Source organism: Hippoglossus stenolepis, chromosome 1 (genome assembly GCF_022539355.2).
Source record: "Hippoglossus stenolepis isolate QCI-W04-F060 chromosome 1, HSTE1.2, whole genome shotgun sequence".
In the NCBI taxonomy this organism is placed as follows: domain Eukaryota; kingdom Metazoa; phylum Chordata; class Actinopteri; order Pleuronectiformes; family Pleuronectidae; genus Hippoglossus; species Hippoglossus stenolepis.
In genome coordinates, this window is record NC_061483.1 from 29,553,659 (window position 1) to 29,579,375 (window position 25,717).

Genomic DNA, 25,717 nt, shown 5'->3' on the forward strand with positions numbered 1-25,717 from the left:
CTTCCGTATATTAGCGCCATGACGTATAGCGTCTATACAGGAACTTCACTTTCAAAATAAAAGCATGTAAAAAAAGCTCTGTTTTTCTAATTAATTTTTTTTATCCCTTTCAAAAAAAATTAATTAGAAAAACAAGTGAATGCAATACGCTTCCGTACTACGGTAATCTATCTATCTATCTATCTATCTATCTATCTATCTATCTATCTATCTATCTTTATTTCTTTCTTTCTATAGAGCATACACTCCAGTGCGATAGGTGGCGCCACACAGCCCTCGAGGTGGTTCGTATCCCGCCGTTAAGGTGAAGTAAGAAGAGCTCTCAGGCTTTGTTCCGGTGAGCAGCGTGTGCGCAGTTTGGTTGCAGAAATCCGAAGTTATTAACGTGTGTTGTATCCTTCGACATGGTGAAGTTATCTGCGGAGCTGATTGAGCAGGCCGCTCAGTACACCAACCCTGTGAGAGACAGAGAGCTGGATTTACGAGGTTAGCTAAACTTTCTTCATCGCTACCTAGTTAGCTTGGTGAGCTTAGCTTGAGTTGGCTAAATGCAGGCCCGCGCTCCATTCAAAAACTGAGTTGGTTGGTTAGGCACTTTGTGACTTGAGCAGCAGAGTCTGTACTGTTCGGCTGAGTTACGCTACATTACTTTTTACCGTGTGACTGTTAGCAGTAGCATAGCAATAGCTCAGTGACTGAGAGCAACCCCTCCACATGAGCAGATAATCGGGTCTGTGAGCTAAAGCACCAGTGAGTCAAACACCGGGATCCACGGGGAGTTCTTCCATGAAGCAGCGAGGTTACATGAGGTTTCCATCAGGTGGTCCGTGTAACGTTATCGAGGTACTGGGCCTGCTAGTGTTAGCATAGCTCTCCTACATGCCCTCCACCAAATTGCATGGAGCTTGTGTGGAAGTGTTGACTGAGAGCTGACGCCAGGGACCGTCAGTAAAGCACTGTCTCATTGAAACGTTACCACGGTTTCTCATTGCCAACACTTGCTATTAGAGGATACTAGAAGTTTTTTATAATATATTAGATAAACACTGTTTTCAGTGTTCCAATTAATGTGACCCTGGTCTAGACACACCCACTTATATTTGGGCTTGAAAGTGTACATGTTATACTTGAAACAGATCTGTGCCAACTTTAAAATGTATTGAGGATCATTCGAAAAAAAAGGCTTTGAACTAGAGGTGTGCATCTTAACTAGCCTCACGATTCGATTAAATTCAGATTCGATTCACTACAATGTATCGATGCATTTCAATGTATCACAGCCACAATTTTCTATGTTACTGCAAATGGTGGCTTTTTCATCAGTTAATACAATCAGTCAGACAAACATGAACTTTTTTTTTATTTAGAAAGTGCTTTTAAATGTATAATAGACTGTTACTTCTACAATTGTGCTGTAATTTACAAAATACGGTTTTCAATTCAAAAATCAGACTACAACTGTATCAAGGTCTGGCCCCCCCTGGGCAGCGCCACTGAAGTGAGGCGCATTACTCCGCTGGTCAACAAGTGACTCTGCTCCTCTGTTGTTTTCTAATCATCAGACTTAGAACTGATCTTCATAAAAACCGGCTGAATTCATATTTATGTTCCTGGATAAACGGGACGTCACTTCTTCTGCAAGAGTTCAAACACTGCGCTACGTCGTAATCTGCAGGAAGAACTTCTGTCTGCTGGAGTGTGTGCGCGTGCATGCGCGCTCTTCTCTTCACACAAACTGATAATTACTTGTATGTAGTTATTAATCGATGATGTCGTATCGTGACTCTGGATCATCCCGCTCACTTAATGATGTCCTGACTACATACAACAAGTCTTGTGTTGTATGTAGCGGTGCACGGTGTGTTTAAACATGTCTCATAAACTCTAGAGTGACTCAAACTAACAAAGTAAAAGTCAGTCCTGTACGTGTCCTAATAATTTGTTATCAGTAATGGTGTTAATTGTTAAACTGTAAAGTGAGCGCATGTCCAGCGGTGTGCTTCTGTCCTGATCCTGAAGCAGCGCTGATTATAATGATGCAGCGGTGGGACATTGCTAAAACAATGAACGTAGCAGAAAACATAAATCGATTATGTTCTATCGATGCAGTCTTTCAAGTCAGCATCCGATGCATCTAAGCATCGAGAAATTTCCGAACCTCTACTTCGAACATCACACTCTCTGTCTAAGCGGACTGAGCAGTCTTTGTTTCCATCATACCTTTTCGTTGTGCCCAAAGTTTTTTACATGCTGCTGAATTTTATAAACTAAGGAGCACATGTGCTGAGGAAGAGTAATCATAATCATGTATTTAAAATGTACACTGTAATTCCAATGCAGTTTTCAATATGTAGTCTACAATGGAAAAAGTGAAACTGATTAAGCAAGTAAGCCTGGCTCGTCTATATTTTATTAGATGATAGAAAATGTCCAATGCTTAATAGAAATTATGAGCCAGGATAGTACATTTATCATAGCTCATCGATCTTTATAGATAAAATTCAATGTTGTTTTTCTTCTTTTTCTCCATAGGTTATAAAATCCCAGTGCTCGAAAATCTCGGAGCAACTCTGGACCAGTTTGACACTATTGACTTCTCTGATAATGAAGTCAGAAAACTGGATGGTTTCCCTCTGCTCAAAAGACTGAAAACACTGCTAATGAACAACAACAGGATTTGGTAAGTTACGGTTGCATCCTTGTGTAAAACAAAACATGTTAATCTTGAATAATCAAATTTACCACTCCTTGTATACCCTTTTATACAATGTTTTCTCCAGTCGTGTAGGTGAGAATCTGGAGCAATCGCTGCCGAGTCTGTCTGAACTGGTTCTCACAAATAACAACATTCAGGAGCTGGTGAGTACATTTGAACAGCATTTCGTGCAACAGAACAAACTCAACTTTTTGTATTTGAAATTAAAATGTTGACTGCAACATATACGCTGAAATGCTAGAAAAATTGAAATTCTTCCACAGTTTGATATTCTTGTATTTTGTTACTTCCATGGTGATCATTTTTCTCATAGCAAAATTAGTAATTCAACAAAACCACAGGCTCCAAAGTGTATATGTATTTTAATGATGTTTTATTGGGTTAAATGGCTTAGTTTTTGTTTCAATGGTATTTTGTATAAAATATCACTCATCTGGACCAATGCTCTTTAATGAATCTCTCCTTTATAAGTTTTTTAATTAATTTGGTAACTTTGCCTCAATTTTTAAGTGAAGTGAAATAAAAAATGTAGTGCCGGGAGGCAGGGCTGAGACATGCCTGTGGTGTTTTTTTTTTTTGTTGTAATGTCATTCTTTTCTTTTTAAGGGTGACTTGGACCCTCTAGCCTCAGTGAAGACATTGTCCCTCCTCAGGTTAGAATCATCAGTACTCAACTCTGTCTTGTGCACTGCCTTATTATCATTGTACGTGTTCTTAATAATTACTTAAATTCCAGCCTGTTAAGGAATCCAGTGACCAACAAGAAGCATTACAGGCTCTATGTCATCAGCAAAATCCCCCAGATCCGTGTGCTTGACTTCCAGAAGGTAAAGCTTAAGGTAAGTGCAAGTGACCGGGTATATTGTGCCTATTCTTCAAAGTCCAGATTGTAAATGTTATGTAATGTGGGACATTAAGCTATTGACCAGTCCTCAGTGACTTTATTACAGTATTGGAGATGGAGGCTAAAAAGTACAGTACAGACTGGTTAACTTAAAGGGGACATAGCATGCCCATTTTACCACAAGTTGATATGGTTCCTTGGGGTCTTAATGAAATGTCTGTAACATACTTTGGTCAAAATACCACAAGGGGGGAGGCGGGGGGTGGGCCAAGGCCATGTAGGGAGACTTCCAGTGCCTTGTTACGACACAAAACCCAGGAAGCTCAATCGAGTCACTCAAGCATGACGTTTCTGACTTAGAGGAACCATAACAAAACGCGCAAGTGTTTTTTTCCCAGAGTTTTTGGGTTGGTAGACATGCCAGATACCCACATTAACCTGTAGAAGCACTAACAAAGTGGAATTTGCATGCTATGTCCCCTTTAAACTTTGCACTGGATACAAATAATGAGTTGTGGTGAATTGTGTTTTTTCCTGCCTGGCCTTGTCCCCCCTTGGATCAAAGCTCAGTGTGTGATTAACAAAGGTTTTCAATTAAACTGTGATATCATCATAGGAGCGCCAGGAGGCGGAGAAAATGTTCAAAGGCAAACGAGGTGCTCAGCTTGCAAAGGATATTGCCAAGCGAACGAAAACGTAAGATAAAAGTCCACATAAGACAGCAGCTCCTCAGAACCGCTGGATCCTGGCTGGTGGAATGGGTTAACTAATCAATAAAAAACACTGTCACAACTTGTATGTTTGTGTACTTCAGAATACACAGTGATTGACAAACATACAGGAATTGGAGGAATCTGCTTTATTTGTTCCCCTTTGGCTATGTTTAGCTGTTCAAGGCTAAATTTAAACAGATGGTCCAGCTCAGTATTTGGATGGCAAATATTTCTTGTTCTTTAGCACATTCAATTTAAAACAGCTGCACTGACTGGTGAGTTGATAATAAGCTTTCCCGGATCGAGTTGTTTGTTTCTTGTCAACTGTCAAGAGAAGACCTCAAACAGGCCAGTTTTCAGTTCATAAAATCAGTGTCAGAATTCTGGGACAAAGTTTATTTGGACCAGTAAAACAACCTTAACCAAAATAATGGGAAGAAAAAATTGTAAAGACCAAAGGAACTGCTCATGACCTAAAGCGACCAGGCAGTATTTATGTTAAATAAAGTCACAACTACATGACTCTGCAGGAGCTTTTAATTTGAAACGATGGCCACGGGAGAGAGAGAACAGAAGAGAAATAAAGGCAGGTATTAAGGGGCAATGTCAACAATAGCATTAACAGCTGTTTATTGAACAATATACCCGAAAACGTTTCAAATTCAAGAATCAAAATTAATTTCTTTACTTATCAAGAGCACACAGGTCTTTCTATGTTTATATTGTATCATTACTATTTTAAATTGAATGTGCTGAAGCTCAAAGCCTTTAGAGCAGAAACCATGCAACTGTCTAAATACTTGCAAGGATTAAAGTTTCAAATGACTTCAGAGTATTTCATAGTGCAAAGAAATTAAACAAGTGGAACAAAAACAAACCTGTCAGTGGAGGTGATTAAATATATAAATGGGCCCCAACCCTATAAACCTAAAGCCAGTAGCGTTTACCACAGTGTTGCTCAGGACTGCTGTCTTTGGACAATGTATCAGTTTATTTGACTTAAGAAAAGACACTACACTTGAGATTGACTACACTGGTTGAGAGGTCAGAGGTGCTGTTTTTGTCCACATTGTCTAAAAGAGGTGTGTTACTTTCAGATTCACTCCTGGAGTGGCTGCGCAACTTGAGAAGAAGAAGACGGGGCCGTCTCAAGCAGATGTGGAAGCTGTCAAGGTTCACTTTGTTCATTTGAAACTGATGACAATGAGTTTTGGGGTTGTCAAGATATCAAAAGCAGATTTTTTTTCAAATGTATTATTTGCATGACCCTGTCATAGAATATGACATGGGTCCACCAAAAATGCAAATCATCTTAATGAGACTCTAGCTTTTTCTGTAGTTTTCTATCACATTTGAGTCTTCCTCTGAGGAAGAGTTACTCAGTAGTCACCATGTGATCTAATTATTGAAGAGGTTTGTAATTGTTTTCTGGTTGGGTCACCTTTGACCTCTTAGACCATGCAGTGATATATTTTTTTTTTTATGTACAGCCAAAGAAAATCCTTAATCAAAGACTGGGGTTACAAACACGTGAAGACAATCACTCAGCTCAATAACTATTGTACAGGGAAATTGCAGGATTTAAAGGGGTGAACAGGATTTGTTGGATCAGTTCAGGCTGAGGTTAACATGAATGTGTTTGTATTTCAGAACGCCATCGCCAATGCTTCATCATTGGCTGAGGTGGAGAGGTTGAAAGGGATGCTTCAGGCGGGACAGATCCCAGGCCGAGATCTAAGACAAGGTCAGTGTGGACCCAGTGCTATTTCAGAACCAAACTAATAGTGCAGCCCCAACAAAGTAGTAGGTTCTGAATGGTACTGGTACAATTTTGTAACACTTTTGGAAAAAAAATTTAACAAGAAGACTGGGGTCAGATACTTGTGCCTGTTTCAATGATCACTGTGTCAGATAAGGAGATTATTGTCATACATTTTTCCTGTGTCGTGCCCGAGTGGTATGACAGACTACATACTGCTAGTCATATGTTTGCAAACTTTTATGACATACTTTCGTTGCCAGTAAGGAAGCGCTCGCAACTGACTTCCGATTAAACATGTTTGGATGCCATAAGGCGTCCCAGATATGGTGTTAAATAGTGTCCATTATGACACATTACATGGGATAAACAATTGATTTGTTTCCTAACTGATATCATGTAGTCTGACCCCGGCATTAATCCTGTGTCATTGAGCTCCGTTGTTGTTAAGCTTTTAAGAACACATCAGTGAGATGCTCAGTTCCATTGGCTGACATGTTTTGTTGCCATGAAGAAACTGGTTCATTTCCACAAAATGTCCTGCTGCAGCTACTGCTCACTACAGCACCTAGTGTGGATTAAAGCCCAATCCCATTTCACCACTTGGCGCTAGCCCTTCCCCTTCGTTTAGCTCGTTCCTGTGCATGGGTAGGCTGTCCCAATACTTGCTTGGACAGAGGGGTAGGGCCAAGTGTTAGATCCGTACAGCCTTCGAAACAGAGTTTTTTCAGACCCACACTTCAAACCGAGGGCTACGAGAATTTACCCAAATGCCTTGCGAATCAAGCTGGGAGGGGCCGACAAGTATAGCAGGACATATAAGGATTAAAAAAGTATGATGATTGTAATGTCTTTGTTTAATATCATTTCAATGTATTACGGTCATTTTTTTCACAACGGTAAAAAAATCTCCACCGTTAGCATGCTAGCGATCTCTTTTTTTTGTGGCATGATATTCCCATATTTTCACATAATTTCAAGTCGCATCCCCCTCTTTGAAGAAACACAATGCACTTGATTGAACCTGCGTTTAGCAGCGATGTTACTGAACTTAACTGCTCCTCTAATAACAAAGCATCCTGGCAGGGTTGCATACAGACCACTGCTAGCAGCTTGAAGCTGTTTGCTTTTGATTTATTGCTGAAATAATGCCGAGCATCCAAGCTATTCAATTTCTGCCCTGCGCAAAGTTTTAATGTTTTACGATGCCACCGCAAAACTTTTGTCTCGTCCGTTTACATTGACAATTACTGATGATTTTCTTGAAGGGCTGTCCCAATTCGTAGGGTAAGATTTCAACCACGACCCCTTGTAGCTCCGTTTCATGGGGCAAGGTAACCCTCGAAAACAAGGTGTAGGGAGAAGTGGTGAAATGGGATTGGGCCTAAGTATTAAGAAATTGACGAAGAAAACATGGGATAACTTCAGCCTTACCCGATTGATTTGATTTGTTTATCAGTCTCATTGTATTTTGATAGATGGACTAATAAATCTATTTGTTTTTTAAATCAGGTCCAGGTGAAATGGTGGAGGAAGAGGAGGAGGAGGAAGAAGAGGAAGACACTGAACAGATGGAAACACACATGGGTGGAGATGCTGGAGAGCAGATGAATGAGAGAAATCCAGAGGATGATGAAGATATGGTTCAAGAGCCACATGTTAATGGTTCCTGAAAACCCTGAAAGCATTTTTCGTTTTTTATGTTGTGAATTTCTTGTGTTGAACGTACATTTACCAGGGCTGGTTTTTTATTTTGTAAAATGACCATTAAACAAATTTTGAATATTTGAATTGGAACCACTTTCTTTATGAGGCAGCCATTGACATTCCAAGCTGAATGCAATTCACTTATGTGGACTCTGTCCAATATTTTAAAATGGTATTGCACTGGATTGAGAGAAGAACTTAAGCCATAAATTCCTGACATTTTCTCAATAGGACGGATCACATCCCATTTACCTTTGACCTTAAAATACAACATGTCTATCCATTATCACAAAATAGCCTTGAGATCCAATCACGTTGCTGAAGAATGTGTTCTGGTGTGCTACTAATAGGTCCAGGTATATATCTATAAACATATATAGATATATATATATATATATATATCGAAGCTGAGGGCCCGAGGACTGCCCTATTTCTTTTTGTTTGGTTAATCAGGAAAATGAATCCCTTTTTTGATGGCTTGAACATACTCGAAAACTCACCAAAAAAAATGTCATTTCATTACGAACATAAAACTCTTGGATCGATATGCTAGACCAAACAGGAAATTGGCCATTTTTAATTAAGTGGCAATTTTTAACCATTTCCACGTGTAGTATTTGAACGTAAATCAGATCAACCCAAAGGTTAAGCTGAAAAAATAGCACTTGTTTGTGACTTCATATTTAACTCCACCCATCCTTGTCAGTTTGATTTAATGTCGCAGTGTCAGTGGTCATAGATTCCTTTGATGTCTTTGGATTGTTGCAAAGGTGAAAGATTTATACGATCTGAAGAGAAACAAGAGTTAGTCTGTATGTAGTGATAGCATCGCTTACTGCCAAAAGAAGGTAAGCCTCGTTTTACAACTTTAATTCGATTTACATAGACCACACGGGGTTACGGGCAGGAAGTGACGTGTTTATCCTTCCCGCGATGCACAAAACGCACACCACACGTAGACGTTTCGCCAAGTCCCTGTTCGCTCTTCCTCGCGGCCGCATCAGGTCCCGAGATCGCAAGTGGTCGGGCCCTCACAGTGCAGCTCGCAGCCCGAGTTAAAGATTTGTCCCTGATAGTCGCCTGATCATCACTCCAGTCCTGTAGGTGGCGGTAAAACGCCTTTAACAGATATAACAACCGTCAACAATCCTCGAAGAAGAAATGTAGCAAGTATAAACTGACCACGTCACGTTTCCTCTGTTTTAGTTCGATCAAATATGGTGGACACGGGGACTTGTCCATAACACAAGTGACCAAAGAGCGGATAACGTTGTGTATACGACAGAGAGAGAGTTAGCGAGATGGATGATGTGGAGATCACAGATGAGGGAGGATATCACGTGGAGAAAGAACCGCCTAAGAACCAGGATCTGACTTCACTGAGCCTGACGGGTTAGTTCACACTAGACCGGAACACTGTGTTTACTGCTGCCCGGACATAACTTCAGATTTAGCGAACCGATGAGTGGTTTAGTTATCGTAAACAACAGCATGCTGATAGTTAGCACAGCTTATGGAGACAAACACCAGTTGCAAGCTGAAGTAGCTGTTAGCTGATGGCAGCTCGTCTCCCAGTGTGAAGCTAGCTGTTAAAATAGTCATGTCTTTGTATGTGTATCTATGTGTCCATATTACCATACTGTATCTATTTAAATACACAGCCATATATACCCATACATATATGTACGTATACGTATGTAAACATGTATGTCTGTGTCCTAATATGATGTTTGTGTGTGTATATATATATATATATATATATGGACCATTAAACCATGTTTCTAATGTGATATATCAGAGATATTCATATTTAATAAACTACATATATCTGATATGATATATGTTAGTTAGAATCCTGCATGTTTAATTAATTAGGTCAGTAATTATCATCTCAGATTTTCATGCTGTAGTTTTTATCGTCCCAGTTTCTTTTTATAGATATGAACCTTAGTTGTAATATTAATATTGATTAATATGCATCTAATGTGTTTTCTCCTCATGTACAAAAACAGCGGGAGAGCTTCTGTCCCAGTATGGTTGGTATCTGCTACTGGTGTCTGTGCTGGGCTACCTGCTCATCCAGTACCTGAGCAAGAAGAGGTCCAGCCAGAGCTCCCAGAGCTCCACCCCAGCAACACCACAAGGTGAGAACCACACATCATGTGATACATAAAGGTACAAAGCCAAAAGGTCTGATTGGTCAAATGTAAGTAAATCAAAACAGCATTCCATGTACAATGTAGGGTCAAAGAATATAAAAAAATATGTAAATATAACTTTAGCGTGTTTGCAGTAGTCTTTATAATAGTTTCAAAAATCTATTTTGACTTCCTGCTGTGTGGATATTGTTTGGATACATATGAATCAGTAAACATTCCGCCTAAGGTATGTTAATTCAGTTTTCAGTGCCTGTAACCCATTCTCCATGTTCATACTGCCTGAGTCTTTTGCAACATGACTCGTCTTCCTCTGGAAAAAAATCTATTTTACCGTGAGGCTTCCAATTGAGTGGGTCTCTTCCTTCAGGTGGTCACGTGCACATCTACATGACTGAACAAATCTCATTCATTATTATATTATGATCATTATTTACAGTAGATTTTCACTTCTTCCCCTCTGAACAAGTTGTCCCTTCCTGATGTCTGCCTGTGACACTTACTGTACTTAAAACTTGTTTTAGAGAATATCAAAGTTGCATCTATAAACTGATGATTTGCACCACTGTTACATCTGTGGAACATGTCAATGGTTTATTTCAAAGGGATTCACTGCTTATTAGTAAAGACTCAATTTTATGTGTTTTTGTGTGCTTGTTTGTGAAGATTCTGCGTTTGTGGCAAGAAGACAAGAGGCCATGGAAGCAGCCCGGAGAAAGATGCAAGTGGAGCTTGATGCCAAGGCAGTCCTCTTCAAAGAAAAACAGAAACAGGTGCAGTAGTGAAAGAGAGATGATGATGATGTTGTGTTGAACTGATGGACCTTAACTCATTGTATTCTTCAAACAGCAAGAAGAAGAGAAGAGGAGGCAGAAGATAGAGATATGGGATAGCATGAAACAGGGAAAAAGCTACAAAGGAAATGCCAAACCCCCTCAGGTGAGTTTCCACTTTAATGATCTGTAACTTTGTTAGAGCAGGTTCTTTAATCTGAGGCCTCGCTCACTTCAACATTATCAAACAGAATTCTTAATTTTCAAACCCTTTGATTACCATCCACACAACAGACCATAATGAAAACTATCTCACCTTTCAGTTGGATACAGAGGTAATAATAACAATAATTTATACAGCACTCAAGTTCTTTACATGGTTGAAACAGGATAAAGACATGTCAGGGAATCTCAGGAAATAAAATTATACAGAAATAAAACATCAAAATACAATTAAAACAATAACAAAATTCATTCAATAGATAAGGCAGTATGTCGGTAAGAAAATTGTGTATTAGGATCAATTAAAGGCTTAATTACTTTAAAAATATGCTGCTGATTCTGTAGCTACAGATCCTCAGGGAGGCTCCTCAGAGCTGAGGACTTCAAAAGCCCTGCCACCTTTAGTCCTGAATCAGGTCTTAGAAACAGAACAATACACTGATGTACTTTATGATGTACCTGTTTCTGCTGTAAAATGAATACTTCACTTCAGTATAAAAAAGTGATGATCAAAGGGTTTTATGGTTGTCAACTTCAATCTCACACATCAGTGCGGTCATGATGTGAGTCCCCCACTGTTGTATCTGATGAATACATCTCTCTGCAGACCACCGAAGAGGCCAGCTCATCAACCACAGCGCAGAAACCAACGACGGATAAGAAGCCACTTCGCAGTGCTGGTATGTACTTCACAGGACAGCAGCTGGAACACACTGGAGCTTGAAATGTTAAAGAGAGGGAGAGCTCCAGTAAGCTCTTTCTTATGTTGTTGTTCTGCACAGATGGAAATTGGCCAGTTCGTTGACAATATTATCATCCCCACTGTCCCAAGATTGCGTACATTTGAAGAAGCTGATATTTTGTTCTGACTGTCAGATGTTTGAGTTCATCATCTGAACTTAGTTTCTGACCTTAGTTTTTGAGGGATCAGTGTAAATGCTTAAAATGCACAAGTTGTCAACCTGTGTGGAAAGAGCGAATCACCACAGTAACTCATGATGGGGAAATACTGAGGTTAAAGAGGTGCTAGTTATACTGTATGTTGCTAGTTCCTACTTTTTGTTTTTCATACAGTTTTTTCATTTATAAGAAAACCGTACATGCCCTGTGATTCAACACAATGTGCTTTAATGTAAAGGACCATGTACCAATTCAAAATATGTTGCTGTTTCTATACCAACAATAAGTTCCAGCTTCCACCCATTTAATCTGTGTTTTCCTCTTTTAACAGACAGTTTATTGACCTGGTTATTTCCTCAAACATCACCTTAAAGGGGACATAGCATGCCCATTTTACCACAAGTTGATATGGTTCCTTGGGGTCTTAATGAAATGTCTGTAACATACTTTGGTCAAAATACCACAAGGATCATATAAAACAGCACCCTTTTTACCCTGTATAAAACAGCCCTCCACAGAGTGACCTGTTTTGAGTGCCTGTTCCTTTAAATGCTAATGAGCCAGCTCCCCCCTCTCCCCCCATGATTTTAAACGATATAAATTACATATTTTATATGATGTAAATTATCAAATATGCATCCCATACTTTGTATTCCCCTTCTGTTGTCCTGGAGTTTTAATTTTCCCAATCACATAATTAAATGTCCCCCTCTGCCCATCCACTACAAGCACACAAGCAGACAGACAGAGAGAGAAAGAGAGGTGGGGGGGGGCTATGAAGACCGTGAAAAGTGATTTTCACTGCTGGAAAGAGGGCATTTCTTAAAAGGAGGTCACCTGTGTAGGATTAGACCTGCATTTATTTTCAAAACTAGAGAGAAAACAGAGGGGCAAAAAGCATTCACCCTCCTTAGACTTGCGCTGGATTTTCCAATGTTATGTAATAAAGCTACTTTTCTTTCAAATCCAGAGGAATTTCAGTATCAGGTTTTCCCTGTCACCGTTGACAAAACAACGAGCTGGACAGATTGTTTTGGAGACTTCCTTTTGGCCTTCATTGAAGGCGGGCGAGCTAAAAAAAATCACCCTCTGGTCCAAACCATATTGCAAAAGCAATTTAATCCAGTGGCAATGGAGGGAAGTTAAATTCCATTCATAAACTTGCACTCTGTACACCAGACTGAGCAGCAGTGTCTCTCTGCCCTGGGTGAGTTTTAAGGCTAATTCAGTGATGTCACAGTGTACTGACTCACTAGGAGTACACGTCTATGTCCCTGAAGCGTGATGAAGAGTTAAACCACTAGAGGTCAGCAAAGGCAAAATTATTCAGGTGATATTGTTGGATGATGTTTTTGTATCTGAAACAACTGATTACACCCTCTGCTAATGCCAGTCGTTTAAATAACCCCAACCCTTAAATAATGACTGTGTTTGTCTTCTGTGTGTGTCTCCTACCCCATTTTCTTTTCATTCTGTTGTCCTGTGTCTCTTTCAGGCTACAACCCCCTCTCTGGAGAAGCAGGAGGCTCCTGCGCCTGGAGACCCGGCCGGAGAGGGCCGTCATCTGGTGGATGAGGTTAAAGAAGGTCAGAGACTTAGGTCTGCGTGACCTTTGACCTCTGACCTTCTTGATGTGCACACAGGCTGATTGAACCAAGCTGACAACGTTATTAAACCCACACTTACATGAAGATTTTTGCTCAGTTAGCGTTATTTTAACAGCACATGCCTTCTGTCCTGCCTGATTTCCTCCTGTTTGATTCTCATCACTGTTATTTACTCTGATCTCTGTGCTGCTGTATTGTTTAGCATCAAAGATAATCTTGGATTATAACTTTTAAATTTCAAATGAATCATGGAGTTGAAAGCTTGTAATGAAGCCTAACCTGTAAATGGTTTTTAACCACCTGGTTTGGCTGAAGATGTTTACAGTCTGTGTGCTGCCTGATATATTTTAATAAGTGTGTAACAACATAACTTTACAGTTTCTACTACTACAGCAGCTGTAGCTGTTGGGCACTGTTAGTTATACGCAACATTAGATTCAGATTATATAGTTACATTTTTGATCAATGTAAATGGAAGGAGGGTACATCTATCATGTAACACATTTTTCTGCAATAAAAATGTCCACAAAGAGTTTGAGTGTGTCCACCTGAGATTCTCTGAACACCTGAAGGTGGGATGAGGGTGCAACATGCTGTGGGGCTTTTATAAAGTCTTTGTAAGCTTTAGTTAAAGTGAATTTATCCAGGAAGTGGAGCTGAGGCTAAGATCTGTGAACGCATAACATCAAAGTGGGCAACTGCCTTGGGGCTCCAGATTCTCAGGGGCACACAGGCCCCATGTTTATGATGGTTTACAGGAGCCCAGTGGGCTTGTCTTGTGAACAAGTTACAGTTTACATCGTCTGGTTCCTTCAGATCTGATAAACATGTTGAGAGCATTTTCTTTTCTCATAAAACATTTGCAAAGCAGATTTTTCTGAAATTTGGCAGTAATTTTTGCACTTATGATTACAAGTTAGCAGTTGTCTAACTGTGGATTCTTGCACAGATATCTTTGTGAGGACCATGATGAGCCTACACCTTACAGAGTGAGGAAATCTTGACATTGTTGGTCCTCACTCTCTGTCCCTATTTCAATGGACTGTTTGAGAGTGAAAACTTAGGGTTAGGTTTAGAATTAGGTTGGGGTCAAGCATTTAATTATGACATTTTGACTGGTCCTCACAAGTTCAAAGGCTTGTTTGAAGGTTAAGACTTGGTTTTAGGGTTAGGGTTAGAATTATGTTTAGGGTTTGGCATTTAGTTGTGATGGTTAAGGTTGGGGTAAGGGGCTAGTGAATGCATTGTGCCAATGTCACTAAAATAGAATGTGTGTGTGTGTTGAACACTGAAACCAAAATATACCTGATATTTTGTGTCTAAACCTGCAACATTTACTGAAATGATAAAGGCCTCAAGCCTGTCTTGAAGGGGGCTATAATTAGTAATAAAAGCTCATTTTAAGATCCTCATTATTTCCCAGCAGGCCTAAAAGCCGGTATTTCAGTGGAGGAGTACTGACTGTTCTCTGTGGCTCGAGGCAAAAAGCTCCAGTTTCATTGTGTCAAATAGTTTGTGATAGTTAAATTAAGTGCAGGTTTGTTTCTGAATCTGGCACACTGAAGCCCAATGTGGAGTGAAAGGACAGAGTTAAGAATGGTTGTGTAATCTGGGGGCTCAGGTTTTCCAGGACAGGAGTTCAGCTTTCTCTCTTTGGCTCGAAGCTAAATAAAATAAAGATGTCATGTGTGTTGTACTGAGTGCATGCACAAAGACCTGGAGACATACTGTACAAATCACTATCACTATCACAGATATTATTAATGGTGACAGCCTCTTGGATGAATGAGTGTCTGTAGCTTCAGTTTATTTTACAGTTCATTCCAGTGGTGAGGCTCATGTTACTGGGAGCCAGTCAAGTTAACACATGCTATGATCAACTCAACTAAAGGATCTTTAATATTATAGCAATTTAAATGGCATAACCTTTATTAATAAGAACCCAGATTGTCAGAGTTGAATGGCACAGTGGCGTAAGTAGACTTATTATATCTTTCTTACTAAATTAACATGTATGTAAGATGTATGAAACTGATCCTCTTCAGTTTCATCAGATAAAAAACGCAAACAAATCAGAAGCAAAGTGTCTATCGGTCTCAATACTTGCTGACTTCCCTGTCTGTGTCTTTCTGTACACAGACCTTTTATGGGATTAATAAAAAAAATACTATATTCCAAAACGTAAGAAAGATTGAAACTCTGTGTTTGAAAGCATGAAATCTAATAAAAGTATTTTGTATGACTGAAACTATGTGTTGAAGCCTTGCATAATGTTGTCTCTGCAGGCAATTCTTTGAATTTAAGTTTTCCTTCTTCAAAACTGCAGTTCTCTTTTTACAGTGTTTCTCCAACACTACATAATTTGCAAGGTTTCAAAGCTGGAAAACAAACTGATGAACTGGGAGAACAGTGACATGTTTGAAACTCTGAAAATGAAGACATAAAACACTGGACACTAATTTTCAGAAGCCGATTAATCCACATGTTCTATACTGAGTGTGTTTGGCAGCAGGACGGTGTGTGTGAGGAATGAAATGAACTCCAGCTTGTGTTTATGGTGATGAATAAACATCTCGCACAGTGCATGGACAGGCTCATTGATGTAATGTTGATTGTTATTGGACAGCCATGCACATAGGATTAAGATATATTAGGCTTTGGATACATGCACAACACTTGTTGGTGGCAATAAAATCATTCAAGTCTATTGCGTTTGTATGCAAGGAGAAAATGTGTAATACCACCAGGTTGAAAATGTTGAACACGTGCCAACAGGTAAGCAGACAAGTGAGACCCACTTGTGAGAAATGCCAACACGTGGTACACATAACACATACTTGATGTGTACTTACCCTGCTGCTCCTATGAGTATAACCCACAATTTGTCGCAGTTGGCTGCTTCATAGCAGTCCAGGTGATGGTGGTAATCCACCTACTCTGAGAGTCCCAGCTGCTTTGTAGTCTTTGTAGCCTCCACACTTTGCGATCCCCTCGTATACCCGGCATTTCCTCTGGGTTCACTTTGAACAGTCTTGATTGTACAAAATATTTTGTCAGAGACTTCCTTGTCAGTTGTTTCGACACACCTAATGAGTTTAAGCATTTTAAAAAGTTTAGGTCTTTTTTCATCTGGGTTCAATTTAGAGACACAAAAACTAAAATGAGACAATGGTTTGTCACCACTAATGGATGGCTTCCATTTTGAGAAAATTAACAGAACTATTGAATGGCATTTTTGCTGTTTACCAATATTAATAGATTATTGTATTAAGTTTTTGTGTTAGGCATTTAGTTGTGATAGTTAAGGTGTGTGTGTGTGTGTGTGTGTGTGTGTGTGTGTGTGTGTGTGTGTGTGTGTGTGTGTGTGTGTGTGTGTGTGTGTGCGTGCGCACAGAGGAAGTACACTATATATATGACAATCACAGACCAACCCTGTGAACATCAAAACTTAATCGGATGGGTTAAAGGTTTTGTGTTTGTATGGTTAGGGTTAGTTTTCATGCTTATAATATCAAGGGGGAAAAGCATGAAAACCATGGGAACCACAAGGGGGCGCTCGAGACTAGAGAGCAGGCTGAGAGCCATGCTACGTTTGTGGTCGCTCGTGTGACGTTAATCCATCATTTAGCCAACAAGTTAGTTCAAGTAAAGAAGCAAATAGTTAAATAGAACAGCTCTGAATTGTATTGATTGTGGATATTATGTAATACTGCTTTCTATTGTAGTTTTCTGGGGGCGTAGTACTGATCAGTGACCAAGAATAATACATTCTGGACTTGCTGGATGATTAAAGTAACATTAGAAATGAATACAGTTAAAAAGAAGAAATTAGAACTATCTCAATCCGAATCATCTGCATTTGACTGGATTTGTAGTTGCTCACAATATTTTTACAGTCCCAAAACTAGTGGTTTGAACACCATTGGCATGTTTTATCATTGGTTGTGGTAGTGTTGTTGCTGAGGTATTGATGTTGTTATCAATATACATGATTTTGTGTTTGTCACAGAGAGCACCTCCAGTTTTCAGAAATACCATCGTGTGGCAGATGTACCCAGTGTTGGACAATTTCCCCACACCCCTTGAACGCAGCAGCGCGGGGCCAATGGTTGGAGCGGATTCACGCAGCCAGCCAGTCAGGGCGCTTCTACGGAAATGCCGTTGGGTCAATTCGACGTTAAACCGTTTCGCGAGCAGCGATCAGGACAGTCTGAATCCTTCCGACGGCGAAATATGGCGAAGACGGGGCCGCTGCTGAAGGCAAAGAAAAGAGCTGGTGCGTCTGTCGAGTGGCGTTGAAGTGAGCCGATGGTGGAGCCCGACGGGCGGTTTGATGAGCAGCGGGCAGGGCGACGGTGGGAGAGCGGTTCAGGTGGCGGCTTCAAGGAGACTGCTGTGATGCTACGTAGGCAACTGGAAGAAAAGGGCTTTTCTACCATGAGAGAGTGTGTGTGAGCCCGGTTTTCTGGAGACACGGCAGCTCTACCGATCCGCTCCTGTTGCGTTACTGTCGTTCATTTATTGAGTTTTTGAATTCAGTTCACCGGTTAGTGTCTTTTCCGCTGTTTAGGACACAGCGGGGATCCACGGCGAGCTGGTGAAGTTTTGGGGAATGGCAGGTCGAAGCCGAAGAGCATGGTTTAGTGTTCTGCTGGGGCTGGTGGTCGGGTTCACTCTGGCTTCCAGACTCATTTTACCCAAAGCGACCGAGTTGAAGAAAGCCGGACAGAAGCGGAAGGCGAGCCCCGCCGGCTGCGGGCTTAACGGGGCTCTCAGGAAGGAATACGGCGGAGTGTTATGGCCACCGCAGGATAACGGTTCCCCGGCGACCGAGAAACCTGGCTCCAGGTCCAACAATTTCCTGTTCGTCGGGGTCATGACTGCCCAGAAGTACCTGAACAGCCGGGCCGTGGCAGCGCACAGGTACGTGGTGTGTCGGGGATCATGTCTCCTCTGTGGAAGGTAACGGTCCAGCAGTGTCCGTGTGGCCGTCACTCAGTCACCTGGAGGGACGTCGATGAAACGATCAGGCAGCTAGCGGGCAGCTCCAGTGCTGCACACCGCTGGCAGTCAGGGTTTCTTCCTTTCAGAGGGAATTCATGAGAAAAGACGTTTAAGGATAGTGCTACAGTGCCCTCAGTGTGACAGTACCAGGTACACTGTGCACTGTCATGAAAGATATTCAATTCAACTTTATTTGTCGATAGATTTTAACACAAAGGGCAGGAAATCCACCTAAGAATTACAGAGGTAAAAGTAAAAGGCTGTGCCAATATTTAACAAATTCTCAATTGTTAAATAAAAAAATATCAAATTTAAGTGAATAAAAATAACTCAACCTAAAAGTATATTGTTTATATTGCATCACAGCATATATAAACTCCAGGAATTAGATATAGATACTCGATGTTAACCCTGAGTGAAATATTCCAACCATATACCCCACATTTTTGTATCTATTATATTTTTGCCGCTGCACCATTCTATCCAATGCCTTTGAGATTTTGTCTTGTCCCTAATCTAAATATATTCAGTCTCTATTTGACAGTCCAAGTCCAGCTTGATTTATGACTAAAAAGATGAATTGATTGTTAGAGCAACTGTTAATTGATAGCTTTCTCAATGACTACTTGCACAATCATAATGGAGCTCTTTGACCAGAGCTGGACATAATGAGTTTGTACTAACTGACCTACTGGCTGGTCAGTGGAACTGGGAGAGGTTGAGCTGGGCGACCTGTGAAGTGTCATCTCTGTTCTTGTGCAGCTAAGATAGTATATTGGGTCTTGTGGTCCTACATGAGGACTACAGGTCTGCCGAGGCAAAATGATGCCAAACCAGGGCTTCTCAAACCTTCTCACTTCAACAGCTTCCCCAAGAGAATCAGAGTTGTACTCAATCAGTACTCAATCAGGCATTCTGACATTTCCACTGAACATGCCGTGGGACCTCAGGCCTCAGACTGGTCATTTTTTACTCCTGCACTAATGATACATGTTAAAGCCTCCTAAAAAAACTGGTGTCTCCCGTATAAAAAATATATCAAAGTACAACTTAGAGCAGCAGATATCCATGGTGTGAGTCAAATGTGAGTTTATTGCTCCTTAGTTTCACAGTACTGTGTTGGAAAACAAACAGAAACAAGGTTAGCGATTCAGTCTCCGTGTAGAACATGACTAGAAAATCGTTTCATGTTCAGGTCAGGCTTTCTGGTCATGACGCTGGTGGAGGGCTTTGCAGAAAAGGCATTCAGCTGGAATGTCTGATAACAAAAGCCTAGTCTGATCTCCATTAAAGTGTTGTTCCATTCAAGGAGTTAGGATAATTGTGATTTCACAAAATATAAATATAAATTGAAAGAACTGCAATTTGTTTCCATGCAGATATGAGGGTACATGGTACTGTTTACACCAGAATAATCCTTTAAGGGCTCTACCGATTTGGATTTAGGCCTAAACCTTCTTTCAAGACTCTGATGCCAACAGCTCCATTGATGTTGTGCAGGAGATTATTGTCCAGTGAATGTCTTTCTCTGGGTTTCCACCAGATTCACATAACACTGAGAACAGGGCAGTCACTTTGGAGGGGTCTTGGGGAGTGTCCCCCACCCATTCCCTAAATAGAAAATGTGTCTGTGACAGCCCCAATTTGTTACACATATTGTGTGTTTGACTGGTAAACATGTGAATTATTGTAAAAGAGAGTTCATCTTCTTGTGTTCTCTAGCCCACACACTCTGTAAATAGCTATTCATATTTAAGACCACTCAACACTTGTAATGAAGACCCATTCAACTTTATTTTATTTATTTATGTATGGACACCTTCACATGCCACAGTTGTCTTATTTTTTTTCTCTAAACATCAATACACTCTTAATTAGTGAGAAATGGTAATTTTACGGAGGAACATGTTTTTAATCCCATGTTTTATTTGATTTAACTTTGCGAAAAAACTGCGACTGAGATCATGTGAATCTATTGAACCAACTCTGGCTCTATATGAGCAGTGTGCAGGTATGATACGAGACGGACCAATCACTTTGTTACTCAGGAGAAAATTACTCAACAACAGTGTTCTCAACCAAAACTTTAAACATGTGGAAACTCGTGTGTATTACTGCAGGAATATCCATTACATCATATCTTATTTTTAAACATGATTCATGACATCTTACATTAGTTTGCATAAATGGTCATTGGCAAAAAATACAATTTACCTATACAACTTCTAAAGAGATAGTCCTTCAATATATGTAATACATATTTTTTAGTCTTAAAAATGTGTTTAAACAAGTGTCATTTGTTAAATATCTTTTCAAACAGCTTAAATCCATTTTTTAACAGTATTTTTAACTTCACCACTAAAAAAACTGTCAGGTGGGGTGGCACAAACAAATATTTTTAAAGATACAATCTGATGACAATCAGTTGTGCCACCTAACAACCAATTCTCTATTAAAGTTTTACAATAAAAGTAGTAAATTGATCAAAAAGAGGACACTTCGGGTTAGATCACATTCCATCCACAGCAACTGGAATAGGCTAGAGTGCAATAATTGGATTTGTTGTAATGGATTCAGATTGAACTAGTTTTGGTCATGTCTTTGTTTCATACATGAAGCATTGTAGGGAATTTCAAAATGTAAAATGAGTGTGAGGCTGAGGCACAGCTACATTTTCCTCACATGCCAGAGGCCTGTTACTGTGACAACATTGTCTGTTTTACTGTGCGTTTGCAGGGCATCCTAGAGATGGCTCTGCTGTTAAAAGCGCAATGAAAATAGACATAATTCATTAATTTGTTCATTCATTAAGCCCATTAACGTGTGTGGTGTGTATGGAAAATGCAGCTTTTAGTGGACTATTTTTAATGTGCGATTGTCAAACTGCTGCAACCTGTTTTCTGATGTGGCTCTTATAATGAATATGTCCCCTCCCTGTGCAATCAATCCAATTCATTATGTGTTTGTCGTAGGTTATTTTGCTAATATTTGTCAAACACTGAAGAAAACTCTGTTCTCGACATAACCTCTCAGCTGAGCGCGCACACACACAGACACTCAACGTGAGCATGTGGGGGCGAGACTGATACAGACAGGCAGGCATGTGTATGTGTCTCTGTCATCATGCTTGTGTGGGTTTGAAGTGGTCTTAAAATGTACATGCTTAGTAAAGCGTTAATCACAACTATTTTATTAGAATCAATAATTAATATAGTAAAGTATCCAGCTATACTTCAATGAGCAGTCAGCTGTTTGGCCCGCAGCCGGTGCTTATACGGATAGCTTTGCTTTAATGAATGCTAATTTTAGGTTTTAATGGAATTATCATGTGGGGTAAGAGGGAAGTGCATTGACAAATGGTAATTGTTGGTCAAGTTGTTATCATCTCCTTCCATGACTCTTTGTCACATGTTTGATTGACAAACCCCTCCTGTAGTGTCTGAGTCTGGGGTTTGTTTAGTGTCTCTTGTCCATAGGATCTGTCCATACTGTCGAGGTGGTAAGAGAGGTTAGTTTTGTTTTCGGTCTGTTGTGGGGACCAGTCTGAGGCATTATTTACAAGTACAGTTTTCCTTTCTGTGTCAGACTCAATATACCCAAACCACATCCATGTGACAGAAGCCGCTCCTCTTTTAGTTCCAGACTTCTTGTCTTGACTGGTCCTTCTCCTGTTCAAAATGACTATGTTCTGTGTCACGCTCAGTCACTCACTCTCCTCCATGTTTCTTTGTGTAATCTTCATGCATATTCACTCCCTACATCTGGGTTGTGTGGAAGTGTTATTCAAATGATGAAAAATGTTGCTGTAAAGAGGCACAACAAATAGAGCATAATATGAAACGATGAGATGTTTTTCTAACGTCATTGCATTTGCATCATTATATTGGACAGGCCTAATGCAGCATGGGTATATTCTTTTATTTTTTATTCTTATTCCCACACTTCCTTATTTTCCAGAAGGGGTTTGATAGAAAGGATTGTCATCTCAACCTCAGATCTGTGAGGGCTCTACTGGTCTTCGTGGTTCTGTAAAAATCCATTTAGATCGAAATTCAAGGTGTACTTTCTATACCCTTAATACCGCCCACCCCTACTTGCAGTCTTTTCTGTAACTGTAAATTCAACAATAACCAGGTTTTCTGTAATGTAACATCAACACCACATGCATTTAATCACAGTGCAAACATTACTGTGTCTAGTTGACGAGGGGTCTGTGTCACGTAAATTTAATCATGACATTGTCCAGAATCTTTGACCGTGCAATCTGTACGGTAATATGCACATGACCACTTGAGTATTCAATGTTTGTGTCTGTTTTGGGGGTTATTGTTGTGGGATATTGCATGTTACAGATTATGCCAGTTGTTTATTTGAACTTTTTTTTGACTCCATACGTGTATTTGTTTGTCTTGTTTTCACAGGACCTGGGCACAATCAATACCAGGTCATGTGGAGTTCTTCTCCAGTGAGGGCTCTGACACCTCCATACCCATTCCCATCGTGGCTCTGCGGAATGTGGATGACTCGTACCCACCCCAGAAGAAATCCTTCATGATGCTTAAGTACATGCACGACCATTATCTGGACAGGTACGAGTGGTTCATGAGGGCTGATGACGATGTCTACATCAAAAGCGAGAAGCTGGAGAGCTTCCTGCGCAGCCTCAACAGCAGCGAAGCCATCTTTCTCGGCCAAACGGGCATGGGGGCCCGGGACGAGCTGGGGAAATTGGCCCTGGAGCCTGGGGAGAACTTCTGCATGGGGGGGCCAGGGGTCATCATGAGCCGCGAGGTCCTCAAGAGGATGGTGCCCCACATCCGAGAGTGTCTACAGGAGATGTACACTACCCATGAAGATGTGGAGGTGGGACGGTGTGTCAGGAGATTCGCCGGGGTCCAGTGTGTCTGGTCCTATGAGGTAAGATGGTTTTATTTGGTTTTTGTATCATGTTTTTCATGTCGTTGACTCCACATCCAACTGTAATCCAACAAAATGAAAGACTTGATGACACTGATGTTGAAATTGGGACTGTTGAGCACGAAATGCGTTCAAACTGTGAGTTGAAAGGGGGCGTGGGGTGAGTTGACCAAATAAACTTTGTAAGGTGAGAGGGAACATGTGGAAGTTGGTCATAGTTGCTTATTTGTTTGCTTACCAACACAACGCAGTGAGCTGCTTTTGAGCCAGGTCATTAAGTCACCATATACGTCACAGTAGTGTCTGCATCTCTGATTTTCTTGGAACACAATATATCGTCTATTGGTGATTGGCTCAGTCCATTGTCTGTTGTGTATTTCTCTCTTACTCGCAGACATAAACTGACACCGGCTCACTTGACATCTCTGACCCGCTACAGTTAAAATGTTAATTTGTTTGTTACCACTGCTACAATATCAACACTGATCATCACATGACGCCCTCCTGACTCTGCTCACTCTCTTCCTCTCTATATGCTTACAGAGGGGTGAAGTGAGATCCGATCACAAGTGGTCTCAACAAGAGCCAGTTCTTTGGAACACAAAGACTGGGTTCATGTTTAGACCTGATATTAACATCTGTCCTGAGTGAACCGATCACAACAGTACAGCTCTAAGTCAAGTTCATACCTGGCACTAGAGCGTGCCCTGACTGCATCTCCAATCAGCACCAATCAGATCTTCCTCACCAAATGAGCTGTCCACTTGTGAACAGATCACTTAGGACAGATGTTAATATCAGGAGTGAATGACGTCTGAGTCAAATGTAGATTGAGATACACTTCTTTAGATTCAGTGGGACTTAAATATTATTAGAAAAAAATATGCCAGTTCTCAGAACTTGCCAAAACCACGGTTTCTTCAGTATCGCTGCAGTTAACCAGAGGCTGCTAATTTGGCATATCTTCAAGGGGGCCATTTTACCAAACGGTGAACTAATATAGCTTGAAAGATTTGTTTTGTTGTATAAAATATGTCTTTGGCCATGCAGAAAGTGGTTCTGTGCAAAGATTTTTAGGCACTTTAGATATTTAGCGAGGTGTCTGATTGCTCCCAGAGTGACTGAGTGTTTGACCAATTGTTCTCTGTGAGGTAATCGTGATCCTTGTTTCTCTATGTCGGCCCTGACCTGTGGGCTGACCTTTAACTGAGTCACAGTTTATAGAAAAGCATTCCATTGGCTGGTACACGTTGTCCTGCCTGCACTATTGTGTGATGTTTACACAACAAGGTTTTGTGTTGTTTAAATATATGCACGCACGTATCTTATTTTTCTAATGGATTGATTGCCCACACATAAATCTTTCAGAGCACACACACTGCTGACATGTGCAATTACAAACACGCAACTTAAGTTCAAATCAGTCTACATGCAGTGTGATTTGAGTTAAGGATGGAAATACCCTGAACTGACGTGTTCATTTCAAAGAGTGAAGTGTATTAGTTGTGATTTCTCATTGGGGGCTTCTTCCTCACTATAAGTTTCACTCTACGTTCAGTTATGTTACTCAGCAGACAGCTGATTTTATGGCATTCAGTCATTGTTGAGACTCGTGCGAGAGTTGTCATTGTTGGCCACAGGGAAAGTTATTAAGGCAGCGCTGCACTAACCAGATTGACCCACATCGGTGGCAACACGCTGCGACGAGTTAAAAAAGAGACTTGTCATCAGAGAAGGGGTTTCTGTTTGTACTCCGGCTGAGTGTTAACCTGTTCACTGACATGTCTGGACTTGGCTCTGCTGGAGGCCTGTTGCACATATGACCGCTCCTTACAAGAATCACAGCCCTTTGAAGCTCATGCAAAACATACAGTGATGTGGGACTCTAATGAAGTGACTGTGTGAGGTGGTAGAAGATCTGATCTGTAAATGAATCAATCATGATTTTCTCAACTTAATGCCTTGAATGTAGACAGTAAAAAGATGCAGACGTGGGTAAACACTTTGTGGTCCAAATTAAATTGAAACTGCCAATGTGGCTATACAAACAACGATGAACACTTTTATGGGACAAACATAAAAATATTGAGGTTAACAGTTAAGCCGGGATGCAGTTTTTTTTTCTACATGGCACTTAATGTGGTGGAGAATCACAGGATAAAAATAAAACCATCATAAAATGTTAAATGGACTCATAAAAATGAGAGACAGAGCTGCTATCACAGTCAGGACTGAAGAGCAGATTGATGGTGCTGTATTAGTATTTCACTGCTGCCTACAACAATAAAAGTCTCTTCCTTTCTGACGGATCTGCTTATTAAATGTGTCATGAGAGCCTTGAGCACAAAGCTCCCTGTTCGACTGTATTTTATCCAAATCTGAAATCTGATCTCTAGCTC

The 25,717-nt window shown here is 40.5% G+C and overlaps 3 protein-coding genes across 4 annotated transcripts in view; all 3 read left to right on the forward strand.

Annotated features, from left to right (window-relative positions):
- The first annotated feature begins 294 nt into the window (after positions 1-294).
- Positions 295-7,823, forward strand: snrpa1 (small nuclear ribonucleoprotein polypeptide A'). 2 transcript variants are annotated; one of them, XM_035159043.2, is made up of 9 exons: positions 295-486; positions 2,533-2,680; positions 2,781-2,859; positions 3,323-3,369; positions 3,453-3,543; positions 4,177-4,256; positions 5,371-5,446; positions 5,924-6,017; positions 7,545-7,823. In XM_035159043.2, exons 1-9 carry the CDS (start codon positions 405-407, stop codon positions 7,703-7,705), a joined length of 858 nt encoding a protein of 285 aa, XP_035014934.1. In that variant the 5' UTR covers positions 295-404; the 3' UTR covers positions 7,706-7,823. The 2 variants fall into 2 exon arrangements, with proteins under 2 accessions (XP_035014934.1, XP_035014927.1); XM_035159036.2 differs by having other exon boundaries at positions 296-486; positions 3,453-3,555.
- Positions 7,824-8,885: 1,062 nt separating this feature from the next.
- selenos (selenoprotein S) lies at positions 8,886-13,929 on the forward strand. Its single transcript, XM_035161588.2, has 6 exons — positions 8,886-9,131; positions 9,752-9,883; positions 10,562-10,668; positions 10,745-10,834; positions 11,498-11,570; positions 13,286-13,929. Exons 1-6 carry the CDS (start codon positions 9,041-9,043, stop codon positions 13,363-13,365), a joined length of 573 nt encoding a protein of 190 aa, XP_035017479.1. The 5' UTR covers positions 8,886-9,040; the 3' UTR covers positions 13,366-13,929.
- A 3,613-nt stretch (positions 13,930-17,542) lies between these two features.
- chsy1 (chondroitin sulfate synthase 1) overlaps positions 17,543-25,717 on the forward strand; it is a 57,539-nt gene continuing 49,364 nt past the window's right edge. Inside the window, exons 1-2 of the mRNA XM_035156513.2 lie at positions 17,543-18,320; positions 22,823-23,318. Coding sequence (XP_035012404.1) covers positions 18,010-18,320; positions 22,823-23,318 — 807 coding nt within the window. The 5' untranslated portion in view covers positions 17,543-18,009. The remainder of the gene's footprint in view (positions 18,321-22,822; positions 23,319-25,717) is intronic.

Excerpts from the sequence above, each read along its gene's own strand:
- snrpa1 (XM_035159036.2), top strand. The coding sequence starts at position 405 with ATGGTGAAGTTATCTGCGGAGCTGATTGAGCAGGCCGCTCAGTACACC. Across the intron at positions 487-2,532 it reads CAGAGAGCTGGATTTACGAG|GTTATAAAATCCCAGTGCTC; the intron begins GTTAGCTAAACT and ends TTTTCTCCATAG. Across the intron at positions 2,860-3,322 it reads ATAACAACATTCAGGAGCTG|GGTGACTTGGACCCTCTAGC; the intron begins GTGAGTACATTT and ends TTTCTTTTTAAG.
- selenos (XM_035161588.2), top strand. The coding sequence starts at position 9,041 with ATGGATGATGTGGAGATCACAGATGAGGGAGGATATCACGTGGAGAAA. Across the intron at positions 10,835-11,497 it reads GAAATGCCAAACCCCCTCAG|ACCACCGAAGAGGCCAGCTC; the intron begins GTGAGTTTCCAC and ends ATCTCTCTGCAG. Across the intron at positions 11,571-13,285 it reads GAAGCCACTTCGCAGTGCTG|GCTACAACCCCCTCTCTGGA; the intron begins GTATGTACTTCA and ends TGTCTCTTTCAG.